The 14,665-nt window shown below is 49.2% G+C and overlaps 1 protein-coding gene across 6 annotated transcripts in view; it reads left to right on the plus strand.

Moving 5' to 3' along the window:
* Positions 1-14,665, plus strand: part of NPAS2 (neuronal PAS domain protein 2) — a 176,471-nt gene that overhangs the window by 160,348 nt on the left and 1,458 nt on the right. For all 6 annotated transcript variants that reach the window (XM_004031512.5, XM_063695622.1, XM_063695623.1 and 3 more), the window contains 5 exons: positions 1,497-1,643; positions 7,404-7,601; positions 9,655-9,845; positions 10,179-10,271; positions 12,751-12,931. In XM_004031512.5, coding sequence (XP_004031560.3) covers positions 1,497-1,643; positions 7,404-7,601; positions 9,655-9,845; positions 10,179-10,271; positions 12,751-12,931 — 810 coding nt within the window. The remainder of the gene's footprint in view (positions 1-1,496; positions 1,644-7,403; positions 7,602-9,654; positions 9,846-10,178; positions 10,272-12,750; positions 12,932-14,665) is intronic.

Here is a 14,665-nt window from a genome sequence, read left to right on the forward strand (position 1 = left end):
TGGGATTACAGGCATGAGTCACCACCCCCGGCCCAGCACAGGTATTTTTCAATGCATGGGTAGCAACAGAACCTTCCTTTTAAAGGAAGTCTGAGGTCAAAGCCACTCTGGTCAAGATGGGAGTGTCTTGTGAGCAAAACTTCTTGGCCTTGCTCAGCTCCTAAGACTTGGGATTTACATGTTGGTGCTGCCACCATCTCGCTGTGTGACTTCCAGCAGGGTGCAGCCTCTTGGGGTGGCATGGGCTCGTCATGAAGAAGCACAATACGTGTACCTCTACTTGCCTGGGGCAGCAGCTGGCACCTGAGGGTCTCTGCACATGTCAGCACCTGTTATTCTTACTCTTACTGGTTCTTTTTATTATTATTTTGCTGCTTCAAAAGCTATGCTTTCAGTTATTTCATCCTGTTTCTCAACTCTCCTGTTCTCCTTGCTTCCCTGTGTCTGGGAGGTCAAAGGGCAGAGGAAAAGAGAGAGGCCCTGGGGGCATTTGCAAAAGACAGCGGGCAGGAAACAGACTAGGGAGATTGTTGGGCTAGGGATTGAGGGAGTGGAGGTTAAGTCATGGTAAAAAGGGAGAAAGAGAAAAACAGAATGAATCTAGCAAACTCATTTGCCTCAAGATATGGGAGTCATAGCCCCAAAGAGCCCAGAGCAGGGGCTGCAGGCCCCTCCTGCCATCCCTCCCAAACAGTGTTTCCAGGAAGCAGAGGAGCCTGTGTTGAGGGAGACGGGACAGGAGGCAGAGACTACCTGCAAGTTTCCTAAGGCCAGCCTCCTTCCCCAGAAAGGATTAAGGGTCCAAAGGAAGGGGAGACCCAAAACAATCACCATGTCTTTACCCCGAGGTCAGTCACACTGGAGAGGGGGCCCTCGGGACAAAGACTGGGTGATTGTTTTGTTCGTTTTTTGCACAGATTTCCGAGACGTGCATAGTAGCAAGTAAGGCTGGAGAGGGGAGGGTGAGGGGGAATGATAAGTTCTCGATGATCCCAGGCTGTTTTGGAGAGAGCCAGGATCAGATTTAGGATAATGACCAGACCCAAAAATGCCTGTGAAGCTGTCACATACAAACTGCTATGCCCTAAATGAGGGGGAAAAGGGACTCTCTGATGCCCTGCTTTTAACATTCATCTCCAGAACCATTTGTTCATCTCTCTAAATTTGGAATATCAGTTTGTGAACATTGCTTACAAAATCCTGTCCCAATTCTGTGGCCCTCCTGGACTGCAGGGCAGTAAGTCAGGTCTGCAGATTCAGGCGGGCCTGCTGTCATAGCCAGCCTGAGAAAGACTGGCACAGGGGCCCCCAGGATGCCCAGACCTCATCTGCAGCCCCTGTTCACTGCCCAGGACCCAGCCGTGGGCTCCTTAGGGACGCTGGGAAAGACGGCTAAGGGACGGAAATGAAGTGTACAGACCGAGCAGCAGCAAGATCTGCCTGCAAGGCTGAAATAACTCTTTCATCTGGTTATGTTTTTCGGCTCCACCTTGAAGTTTTCGGCACAGTTCAGCATGTTCCAGACCATCAAAGACCAGCTAGAGCAGCGGACGCGGATCCTGCAGGCCAATATCCGGTGGCAACAGGAAGAGCTCCACAAGATCCAGGAGCAGCTCTGCCTGGTCCAGGACTCCAACGTCCAGGTGATCCCCTTCCCGGGCTGGCCTCTGTCCCTGCTGCTGTGTGGGAAGGGGTCCTGCCGCCATTTCCGGGCAGCCAGGACTTCCTCCCAAGCCCTGTGCACTGCCCTGCCAAGCCCCATTTGCTTATGAAAGCATATTGCAGTCTCTGCAAAGGACAAGGAGCAAATCCAGGTCCTCATCCCTGCCTCCAGGCCACACCCCTGATGTCCTCTTCCCTCGCCCCTCACTCTGGCAGACACATCTGCTCGCTGCCTCCACCTCTGTTTGCACTTGTGCACTTGGCGTTGGATTGCCCTGCATGGATGCCTGCCTCGGTCCTGGGTAGTACCTCCCTGCACCTCTATAACTTTGCTTTCCTAGCTCCCAGCCCAGGCTGCCATCAGGAGGAGATGGAAGCAGCTCTGTTGTTTCTCATCCAACGCAGGCATCCAGGGAGATGTGGGAAATGATGATAACCATATCACGGCCTACTGGAGACTGCAGAGGGAGCTGGGTGGCACCCCATTTGTGGTGTGCCAGCAGGGAAGCTCTGCAAGGCCTAGCAGCAGCAGCTCTCACTGTGACCCCCAGATATTAGAATTGTTTGGAGAGGTGTTGTTTTGTTTCGTTTTTTGTTTTGTTTTGTTTCGTTTTTTGTTTTGTTTTGGAGGAAAACCTTTACATATTGGATCTCTTTTAATAATATATAATGTTTTACTTATATTAGTCCAGGACTGTGTATCTTCAGAAGTGCCTGATTCTGACCCAGCCTTTGATTGTAAATGTAACTCTAGCTAACCTTGGCGTCTGCCCTGGGAGCACTAAGGATTTGGAGACCCTTAGAAGGGACAGAAAGAAGCAGAAATAACATCTCTGCTGGAGCTCTGTCTCTGTTGCTTCCCCCATCACCATCTACGCAGACCCTCCCCTGGCCACACAACTTCTGAAGTGCACCCACACCTACCATAGGCGACAGGCGGGTTCTGTCGGGGCACAGCGACGTGAACCGTTGCACGCTGAGATTGATACACAGTGGTGCAGGTGTCTGGGGGCTTAGGGAGATGCTCGTTTGGCCATCCTGCCTCGCTGAGGTCCCAGCAGCTCCGCCTGGCCCTCAGGGGCACTCCTGGTGGCTTTCTAGATGCTCACTGTCCCTCCCCTTCCTGCCCCTGCACAGGCCTCTCAGAGGTGGCTGCTCACCTTAAAGAGAAGAGCCCCACCCTGGACAGGCCACCTCCCCGCCTGCTCCCCTCAAGACACGGCATGTGCGCCTTGAGCAGGCTTCACTCAGACAGCCTGGGCCATGCCAGAGCCCTGCTGCTCTCCCCACCTCCTCAGTGCACCCTTAAATTGACCAGGAAAAGGCTGGGCCTTCTCGTGAAAAGAAATGGAGTCACCGAGCTGCCATTCCACCTTTTACCAGAATAGGTAAAAAGTGGCTTTTGACTTACGCCTTCCCAGCTGGAATATTTTTCTCACTGATCCAGGGCCTGACTGGGAGCCCAATGCTTGCCTGACTCCAATTACTTTAATGGAATTTTTACTCTAACAGGAAGGGGGAAATCGAGCCAGAAACTGCTAAAATTGAGGTAGGCGTATGAACATCCCCCTCAGTGCCTGGAGTTTTTCTGCTTCCTGCCTTTTCTGAATTTTAAAATAACAGGCAGCAAGGTTATCGCTTTCACTCCTGTTATAACAAAGTATTTTTCCTCCTTGTGACCCATGCCTTTGGTTAACCCCAAAGTACCTATGCCACAGTGCACTGAGAGATGTTCTGAGCCAGCCGGCATGGGAATTGCACCCTCCGGTGCCTTCCTGCCCTGTGTTCATTCCTGAGGCCTTATCTTTTGCAGTGGAATTTTCCAGAGATCATGGAAATCCACAGATAGTCGAGACGGAGGATATTTCCTCAAGGAGCCTGCCTTGTTTTTTTGTAAGACTTAAAGAAATATGTTCCAAAATGTGGTATTTGTTTTTTTTTAAACTAAACTGTGTGATTCAAGTGTGAAGAATAAGCAAGTACAAATGACTCCAGCCCACCCCCAAAAGTAGAGGGATAGATAAAATAAGAATGACAAAACGTTGATGATTGTTGAAGCCTAATGATGATGCCAAGGTTTCATTATATTACTTGTCTATTTTGTATACTTCTAAAATGTCCTGTAATGACAAGTATTTGTAGAAATAAGAAGATAACACTAATGAAAAATCATCTGTGAGTGTAGGATTGGTTTGTTCTTGAAAATTAGAAGTTGTTGGTTTGTTTTCTCTGATAACTTTTCCCACGTGGAGAACTTTTTTTTTTTATGTTTTCTATAAAGTTGACCTCAGAGCCCTTTTAAGTCACCATCTCCTAGAGCCACAAAATTCTACTTTTTTGTTGATAAACAGAAGTACGGCTGTGCCCAGCAGCAAACCGGGAACCAGTCCCCCACCCAGTGGCCTTTATCCCAACCTCAGTGGACTTGTGATGCTTTACTTCATTGCTTCAAAACTTTCATCGAGGCTATATGTGCCTGTGATGCTTACTATTTTTTTTTTTTTCAAAAAAAACGTTGGGTTATGAGGAAGAAGTCCTGAAGGGCTGTTGGTGTTTGCACCTGGATGGGGTCATGAAAATGGGGCTACCTGGACAAGAGCTGTTGTGCTGAAAGGCCCATCGCCCCCTCCAAGGCTGCCTCTTGCTCTTTTTGAGAGCATGCGCGCCCTCTGCTGGCTGCTCAAAGGAATGCCTAGAAGGACACCTGTAGCAATGGCAAATGACGTGTTCCTCAACTGGTTCATCCATCCATCTATCCATCCTTCCTTCCATCCAGCCATCATCTATCCATCCTTCCATCCGTCCTTCCTTCCATCCAGCCATCATCTATCCATCCTTCCATCCAGCCATCATCTGTCCATCCTTCCATCCGTCCTTCCATCCAGCCACCGTCTATCCATCCTTCCATCCATCCTTCCTTCCATCCAGCCGCCATCTGTCCATCCTTTCTTCTAGCCACCCTCCCTTCTATCCATCCTTCTGTCCGTCCTTTCTTCCTTCCATCCATCCTTTAGTCCATCCATCCATCTGACAGACACCCTTTATTTACCAGGCACGTGGTTAAGCACTGTGAGGATACAGAAAGATAAACAGGACAGGGTTTCTACTGTCAGAGGATATACATCGATGGGACAGAGTAGCACACCTTGCTGTTACAGTCTGTTACATAAATAACACCAGCAGACATGGTTTGCCCTTCTCTGAGTGAAAGCACCATTCATATGTTTATTCATTCATACATGCATTTATTCCATTCATTCATCAAACAGTTTTTATATGCCCAAAGAGGCGAAGGAGGAAAAAGCTCCTTTTTTGATTTTGAATGTTATTATCTGACATTCATTCAGTACTTACTATTTCTCAGGTCATTTATATGCATTAACTTCATTTAGTCCTTAATAAGATATATGCTCTTAATGTCACTATTTTTTTTAATGTCACTATTTTTTACTAATGAGGAAACTAAGGCTTTGAAAAGTTATTAAAATTGCCAAAAGCCATACTGCTAGTAAATTGTAGGGTGGGAATTTGAGCTAAGATAGGTCTGCTTTAAGGTAAATTATACTGCCTCTCATCAATAAAGGTTGGATTTATTCGAACTCTAATCAAAAGGTAAATTGTGTCCTACCAGAAAAACGCATGGTAATTGGGTTTGACTACTAGGTTTTTGCTGAAGTGATGAAGTATAGGTTGCCCTATGTGCTATAAACGAGCCGTATTTTAATAGGGAGCTGGGATTGCATGAAACATGAATCCTCAAAATGTGTAAAATGATAGATACCCAGAAAATTCTTCTTAATTTCTAAAGTGACAAGGAGTCCTCATTTCAAAACTGCAGGATTCTCTGTGGTGGGTGGGGCATGAGAGGAGTTTGGGGAGGTCCCGTGGGATGGTAGAAAGATCAGAACCCAGCCCCAGCTCAGCCACCTGCCCATCTCGGGCCTCTGGTAAGTGGCGTGACCCCACCCATGAAGCAGACGCTTGAACGAACTGATCCGTAAGTCTCCCCAGCGCGCCTGCATGGTGGGATCCTTGCCTGCCTCTCCAAACCTGCGCTGACACTCAGCAGATGTCAGTCTGTCGGTCCTGTACTGCATATGAGGTGGGACTGCACTGAGTACAGGAATGGGGTGAAAAACGTCAGATGCTGTGAGCCAGAGAGCCTTCCCCCTAAAGAACTCCAAGCTAAGGGCCTGATGGACTGGAACAGTGCGTGTTGAGAATCATGATAGACACAATGCCATCTGATGTTTTTAATACCCAAGAGGTACTTTTGTTTAAAAAGCCAGTTTCAGGTCTGTCATTAAATTATTATTAAAATTACAAAAGTTGTCTTTCTTAAAACTTCAGAGTCAACTGACAGATTCTATTTTATTTATGAATCTACTAATTTGATCTAAAAAGAGCAATGCTCTAACTAGATTTTTATTTATGTTCAATTACTTGATAGGTTGATTGTGAATAATCAACATTATCTACCAAAGCTATTCATTTACACATTTAATTTATCTGAATCTTTCAAGCATTTTATGTACCTAACAAGGCAGACTTATAAAGCTAAGAAGTAAAATCTTTCTAAGCACCTAAACAACTGTTTTATTTATTTATTCATTTTTGAGACAGAGTCTCACCCTGTTGCCCAGGCTGGAGCGCAGTGGCACGATCTTGGCTCACTGCAACCTCCGCCTCCCAGGTTCAAGCAATTCCCCTGCCTCAGCCTCCCAAATAACTGGGATTACAGGCGTGCGCCACCATGCCCAGCTAATTTTTGTATTTTTAGTAGAGACAGGGTTTCACCATATTGGTCAGGCTGGTCTCAAGCTCCTGGCCTCAAGCGATCTGCCCGCCTTGGCCTCCCAAAGTGCTGTAATATAGGCGTTAGCCACAGCGCCCAGCGTAAACAACTGTTTTAAATCAAATACACCAAACTTATTTGAACTAAATCAGGATTCTCAAGAACACCTCAAATTCTCTTAAATCTTTCAAATTAAAACCACCAAGCTAATATACCGTGGCCTTTTAAATGTCTCTGAGACATCTTAGGTAACAAAACACAGAGATGATCATGATGATTACAAAACTTGAACATAATTTTAAAGTGCATGGACTTAATGTTCTCTGATCATATCCATGTTATTGGCCTGCCTGGGTATGTGGTTCCTTAATTAATGAGAGATCTGCCATCTCAGCTGAGAGCACTGGGTTGAAGGTTCTCAACAGCAACGTGGGTACAGACACTAGTCACTGGTCAGAGATTCAAGGGCAAACACAGAGCCTGGTCCTACTGTGAGGGCAATGTGGCCCACGCCACAGGTGAGCCATCCCTCTGCCCCTATATCATGAGGCAATATTATCATGACTGCATCATGCATTCCACTCACCAGGTATTTCTCCCTTCTAGGAAGAAGCTGGTAAGCCAACCTCGACTCTAAACAAGTACATCACATTATTTAGAGAACGTCTGGGTCTAAACAGCTTTCACATTGTTAGGCCTCAGTCACTTGCCTGTAACCTTCATGAAGGCAGAGGGAGTGTCTCTCCAGCCCATGGCTCTGTGGCCAGTGCCTTCCACTGAGCTTGGGGCATCACAGGTGCTCCATGTCCACCAGTGGAGTAAATGAACTATTTCTAGGCAGCTCAGAGCAAGAAAGTTCTTACTGGGCACAGGGAATGCAAAGGAGGTGCACACTGGTGAGGTACCCATGACCCCAACTTCACAGGCATTTCTGTTCTGCTCCCAGATGTTCCTGCAGCAGCCAGCTGTATCCCTGAGCTTCAGCAGCACCCAGCGACCTGAGGCTCAGCAGCAGCTACAGCAAAGGTCAGCTGCAGTGACTCAGCCCCAGCTCGGGGCGGGCCCCCAACTTCCAGGGCAGATCTCCTCTGCCCAGGTCACAAGCCAGCACCTGCTCAGAGAATCAAGTGTGATATCAACCCAGGTAAATGTGCTCCTTGCCAGCTTCACTCCTTGCCTCTAGAGCAGACACCCTCTTGCAGTTTGGGACATACTTGATTCCGGCAGCCTACGTGAACTGAGGCCTACTGCCCTGTTCCGTTATGGACTGGGGGTAGATTTGGGAGTGAGCCGTCTTTTCCTTCTTCTGTTAAAGTCACTTTGAAACCCCAAGTTGTATTGGCTTCCTTCTGTGTTTTATAAATGTCCACCTCCGTCCCTTGCTCTCGTGCTTAAAGATATCACTCAGCTGAAATGTTCACCTTTGATGCTGACTTAGGCTTGGAGGCAGATATGGCCATCCCAGAGACCCACTGGCAGCTGAATGTCCCAACACTAAACGTCCACGGTCCCTGCCATCCACTCTGGTTTTAACCATTACCCACATGAGCAGCCACTGCTGTTCACTGTCCCTTGCCCCAGGTGCCCCCTGCTCCTCCAGGCGCCCCCTGCTCCTCCAGGCCCCCACTGCTCCTCCAGGCCTCCCTGCTCCTCCAGGCGCCCCCTGCTCCTCCAGGCCCCCACTGCTCCTCCAGGTCTCCCTGCTCCTCCAGGTCCCCCTGCTCCTCCAGGCCTCTCTGCTCCTCCAGGCGCCCCCTGCCTCTCCAGGCCCCCACTGTTCCTCCAGGTCCCCCTGCTCCTCCAGGCCTCCCTGCCCCTCCAGGCCTCCCCTGCTCCTCCAGGCCTCTCTGCTCCTCCAGGCCTCCCTGCCCCTCCAGGCCTCCCCTGCTCCTCCAGGCCCCCCTGCTCCTCCAGGCCCCCACTGCTCCTCCAGGCCCCTGCTGCTCCTCCAGGCCCCCCAGACTCTTTGCCAAACCCTTGTAGCCATTTCCACCTATTCCAAGCCACCAGTGACCTTGCAATTGGACAAAATCGCCAGCAGATAAATGGCACTCAAATTGAATGGAATTCAGAAGTCTGGAGCAGGGCTTCTGGAGGATAACAGATGGGAAGGCAGCCTTTCCTCCAGCCTCACATTCCCATGCCCTCGTGGCTTTGGTAAAGTCAGCTGAGCTCCTGAATTCACCAAGACCCAGGGGAACAATGATGAGCAAGAGTTGTCCTGGGCCTCGAGGAGCTTGTAGTCCAGTAGAGAATCTGGGAACTTAGATAACCTGCAGTACAATACAGATAAGCACACATATGGAAGTGTTTAGGCCATCTTTCTTCAAATGTAAGGGTTTTGCTTGAAAATACAGCCTTTTGATTTAAAAGGTCATCAGAAAAATAGGTGAGAAGAGCTAAGAAAATTTTGGAAAAGAGAAAACTGAGGAGGGATTTATACTATCTGATATTGGAAAATTTTGTAAAAACTAAGAATGAGAGCACTGTGTTATTGGATGAATGGACAATCAGTGAAATAGACAGAAAACCCAAAGCAGGTGCAAGCCCACTTCCTCACTCATTTATTATTTCACTCAGCTCACTGCGTGCCAGGCACTAAATTCTGAGCACTGAGGGAAAGCAGTGAACAAAAAAGAAAAAAGAAATTCTGTTCCAAGTGAGGAGAGAGACGAACATGTGAAAATTATAGTATGTGCAATGGTATAGGAATGCTGGTGAGGGCCAGGAATGGCTGGAGGTGTAAAGAGGTAGCCAGGTAAGGCCTTTTGAAGAAGATAATATTTGAGTCAAGACCTGAGGGGGTGAAAGAATGAGCCATGTCAATGTCAGGGGAAGAGCATTCTACAGAGCAGTCAGCTCGTGCAAAGGCCCTAGGGCAGGAGTAGGCCTGGTGAGTTGGAGAAACAGCCAGGAGGGCCATGTGTCTGCAGTAGAATTTGAAGCAGAAAGTAGTTCAGTTCAAGGCACATTTGCTACTTGCCTGCCTGGAGTCCGGCACTGTCCTAGGCCCAAGGGATTCAAATACAATCCAATGGGGAAGACAGTCACAAGATCAAAGTAATTCAGTAGTTGGGAGGTTCTGATTTAGAGGAAAGGCAAGGGTAGGTAGAAGGAGGAGACACTGGGAGGTTTCCTGGAGAGATGGCCTAGGGTTGAGTCCAAGTCTTACCTTTCTCATTGAAATGATGCTCCAGGGTCCAAAGCCAATGAGAAGCTCACAGCTAATGCAGAGCAGCGGCCGCTCTGGAAGCAGCGTAGTGTCCCCGTTCAGCAGCGCCACAGCTGTGCTCCCGCCAAGTCTGAATCTGACCACACCTGCTTCCACCTCCCAGGATGCCAGCCAGTGCCAGCCCAGCCCAGACTTCAGCCATGATCGGCAGCTCAGGTACGAGACTGCCCTTGTTTAAAGGATAACCCAGGCATCATTTTACCCCATTCATTTCAGCTCTACTTTCTGCTTTAGACGGAGGTAGAGTTCAGACAGATTCTAAAGTGTCCACAGTTGATCTCAGCTAAGGAAGCAGAGGACAGGGCTTGGGATCCTGAGGTCCAGGGGAGGTTACCCGCTGCATCCATCATCCTCAGAGAATGAAGCCAGGAGAGTGGGGATTAGAGTCAACCATAAAGGGTCCAGCCAGGCTGAGCAAGTGCTGCCACAACCAGTGGGTCTGTGGTTCAGGTGCTGATCAGTTTCCCATTTCCCCACCTCTGCTTAAAGGCTGTTGCTGAGCCAGCCCATCCAGCCCATGATGCCCGGGTCCTGTGACGCAAGGCAGCCCTCAGAAGTCAGCAGGACGGGACGGCAAGTCAAGTACGTGGACCCTGGCGGGAGGCGGGAGGCAAGCACTGGTGGAATGGTTCCAGGCTGGCCAGACTCACCCGCCTGGGCCAGCAGCACTCACGTGAGCCTTGCGCTAAAGGCAGGGTCTGAGTGTGCCCACAGCTGTGAAGGGGACGCTGCCCCTCAGCTTTTCTTCTACCGTGTCCCAGTTAAGCAGAAAAAACTCAGCACTCCATGCTTAGAGCAGCACTGAAGGAAATAATTCACACCCCACTGTTTGCCATCATCTTCCGACTTCTTTACACCTGTAAAGCCCTCTAAAGCCCTCCCCCCTGGAGACATCCCCCTTCCCAAGGACCCTCCCCCAGGCTCCAGCTGACATGCCGCGGGCACACTTGGTGCTCCGTGCTTCTGGCACTGTGCTCGGGCCCTTCTCTCCCAGACAAGCAGCCCCCTGTCTACCTTCCCCAGCCTCCTCTCCACTAGCACCCGCAGGACCAGAAGCAGCTTTACTCAGCTACTTCATTACTAGGGACAACGGTTACTGGAGACACAGGGGGAGTAGTTTAAAAGCTGCTGGAAAACAGTTTCTAGCCCTTGGGAATGAGGCAGAAATAGAGCTATCACACAGACATCTCCTTCATATTAACACTGGTTGACTTTGTGTCCAGAGCTAACCAGGACAGTGCTAGCCAATCACGCCTGGGATGCCCTCATGTAGAAGCCTCGCAGGCACCCCCAGGCCCCTCTCCCTAGAAGTCCTTCTTCTGTGCCCTCCTTCAGCCAGGACAGAGAGTAACAGCAGATGGTTACTGCCTTTCTGAGGGTCAGGGTCTATATGTTCATTATTTAATTTTATCCTGATAAAAACCCTAGGGTGTAGGCACATGCTTGGTTTTTTTTGTTTGTTTGTTTTTTTGTTCTTTGTTTGTTTTTTAAACCAGTGAAGAGGCTGGGCTTTAAAGGGGTTAGACTACATTCTCGAAGGCCACACAGTGCAGATGGTGGGGCTGGAGGCCAGCTAACTCCAGGCCACAGGCCTCTTGGGCTCCCTGAATCTTCAAAGTCCACCTTGTTGGCCCTGTCTGGGGTCTCCCTATGCCTCAGGATAACTTTCTAGGCAGCCTCTGCCCCTGAGACTTTCTGGCCCTCCCTTTGGTCACAGGAGGGTAAGGAGGGACCTGCAGGTTGTGGGGAGCCATCTGTAAAGTTTCGTTCATGTCTATCATTAGGTGGGAGGAAGTGGGCTGGTTTTGCTTCTGGATTTTACCTGTTCTTCCTAAATGATCCAAATAAGTGGAAATAGGCTGGGCGCAGTGGCTCATGCCTGTAATCCCAACACTTTGGGAGGCCAAGGCGGGCGGATCACCTGAGGTCAGAAGTTCAAGACCAGTCTGGCCAACACGGTGAAACCCCATCTCTACTAAAAATACAAAAATTAGCCGGGTGTGGTGGCACGTGCCTGTAATCCCAGCTACTCAGGAGGCTGAGGCAGGAGAATCACTTGAACTTCAGTGCTCTGTTGGTGGGAACTGTCCAGTGCTGCAGCCACTGTGTTAAATGTCGGCTCTGTGTCCCCACCAAAATCTCATGTTGAATTGTAATCCCTAGTGTTGGAGGTGTGGCCTAGTGGGAGGTGATTGATCATGGGTGGGGACTTCCCCCTTGCTGTTCTTGTGATAGAGTTCTCCCTAGATCTGTTTGTTTAAAAGTGTGTAGCCCCTCCCCCTTGTTCTTGCTGTCCTCCCAGCCATGTGAAGTTACTTCCTGGTTTTTTGATAATCACCATTGTAATGAGTGTGAAGGGACATCTCATTTTGGTTTTGATCTGCTTTGCCCTAATGGAATGGCTCGTGATGCTGAGTATGTTTTCATGTGTGTGTTGGCCATTTCTAGCTTCTCTTTGGAGAAATGTCAGCCCCAATGCCCATTTTTTGATTGGGTTGTGTAGGTTTCTTGTTGTGGAGTTGTAGGCATTCTTTATATATTCTGGTATCGGTCTCTTATTAGATATGTGATGTGCAAATATCTTCCCCTACTCTGTGGGCTGCCTTTTCCCTCTGTTGATAGTGTTGATAGTGTCTTTTGATGGACAAAAGTTTCTTTTTTTTTTTTCTTTGAGACGGAGTCTCACTCTGTCGCCCAGGCTGGAGTGCAGTGGTGTGATCTCGGCTCACTACAGTCTCCACCTCCCGGGTTCAAGCTATTCTCCTGCCTCAGCCTCCCAAGTAGCTGGGACTACAGGTGCCCAACATGACACCTGGCTAATTTTTATATTTTTAGTAGAGACGGGGGTTTCACCATATTGGCCAGGCTGATCTCGATCTCCTGACCTTGTGATCTGCCTGCCTCAGCCTCCCAAAGTGCTGGGATTACAGGCATGAGCCACCGCGCCTGGCCAAAAGTTTCTTATGAAGTCCAACTTATTTGTTTTTTCTTTGTTGCTCGTGCTTTTGGTGTCAATACTGCTTTCTTAAAGGACCTGTTTTCTCCTTCCCACGTGAAACAGGTACGCACAGAGCCAGACCGTGTTTCAAAATCCAGACGCACACCCCGCCAACAGCAGCAGCGCCCCGATGCCCGTCCTGCTGATGGGGCAGGCGGTGCTCCACCCCAGCTTCCCCGCCTCCCAACCGTCGCCCCTGCAGCCTGCACAGGCCCGGCAGCAGCCACCACAGCACTACCTGCAGGTGGGTGCCACGGCCCAGGGGGCCCCCGTGCAGGCCTGGGAGCCGGGCCACGCTCCACACCCCAAGTCTCAGAGATATTTTATTCCCTTGCTTTCAAGGTTGTTTTATCCCTAGTATAGAAGTAAGCCCCAGAAAGATTGTTATTTGATTGTTTTTCATGCTTAAAGTTTATGAAGTCTATATCTACAGAGTACCTGAAATTACGAGTAGCCTGTTATGCCTTACGTGGTTATGTGCTAAAAAGGTTCTTTTTTAAAAAAGTAGTTTTTACTCAAGGATTTGCATCTTGATATGTTCATAGTTTTTAGAGCAAAAGTCAAAAAACATTGATGACTATGTTGGACTTTTCAGTGTGTTTATAAAGTCCTATATAAACATAAAGTTAAATCACATTTAGTTAAAGATCCATTAACCTGCCTTCATAAATACAGTGATGTGTGAAATTGGGCTTGCCAGGAAAATTTGGAGCTCATTTACATGTGGTCACTACTTCGAAGGCAAAAATTACTTCAAGCAAGTGCCAAGTATGTCAAAAGCAGGGAGGGTGAGAGCCACTGGTCCGCAGGTTCACATGGGAGCCACACGTCTGCGTCTGCCAAGCTCCAGAAGGGCCTGGCCTTCCCTCACCCATGTGCAGGGTGCCCCTCTTCACCCCAGCCCTTCCCTGTCCTGGGGGGCTTCCTCCCTGGCCTGCAGCCCCACCTGCACCTGCAAAGCCATGGAGAATGAGCAGTAGCTGAGACCTCTTGAGTACTGTAGATAGTGATGAAGATAGCTGTCCTTGAAGTTCTAGAATGTAATTTAATTCCAGTGCTGCTAAGCCATCTGTGCTATAATTTTCAGATCTCCCTGACCCCACACATAGTGGGAGTCAACTCAGACTTTGGCTTTGCAGATCTTGTCAGTTCTCGAGACCCAGAAGTGATTTTGGATGGGAAATGAGCAACAGACAAGTTTGCATGCACCTGTTGCATACAAGATGCAGGCTATGAATACAGAGAGCGCTTCGGCCCACTCACTGCCCTTAGGGGCTTGGGGTGGGGTGCAGAGAGGTGGGTTAGCACAGAATGCAGTCAGGCTCGGATTTGGGAACAGTGGGAGTGCTGTGGTGGGGAAGTCTTTGTGGAGGAAGGGACTTGAGAAGAGGGAGGGCTCAGAAGGCACCCACTGCAGAGTCTGATGTCCAGGAAATGCCCGAAATGTGGGTGAGGGTGAAGATAAAGGGACAGTGTTCCAGCCAGACAGCCTGAGCAAAAGTTCAGGGCAGCTGTGCCTGGGCAGCTTTGAGAGCAGGGGGGTGCTGGGTTACTTGCAGGAGGAGATTTCATGGAAGGGAATGGTGGGTGATAAGACTGAAGTTTCCAAAGTCAGGCTTTGGTCAGTCAAAGCTTCTAAACTTCCAATCAAGATGCTCCTAGTAGGTGCTGGTGAATCTGGAGGTAGCTACGGGATCAGGGACCAGCAGTGAAAAGTGTGCAAACTGTATGTGTGTTTGGATTCTGCCCTGTCAACTACCTGCATGTGGCCTCAGGTTCCATCATCCAAAAACATTGTGGCTACATGTAGATCATGTGCACGTGTTTACGAAACCATTCCCCATAGCCATAGCCACAGGCCTAGGTCGATTGGGCCAGAAGGTGCCCCCACTATTGGCGGAGAACTTAGCTTCAGAATTCACCCTAAGGTTCCCTTAGTCCTCATCCCCACCACACCCCCAGGTCTTGCCAGAGCCAC

Source organism: Gorilla gorilla, chromosome 12 (genome assembly GCF_029281585.2).
Source record: "Gorilla gorilla gorilla isolate KB3781 chromosome 12, NHGRI_mGorGor1-v2.1_pri, whole genome shotgun sequence".
In the NCBI taxonomy this organism is placed as follows: Eukaryota; Metazoa; Chordata; class Mammalia; order Primates; family Hominidae; genus Gorilla; species Gorilla gorilla.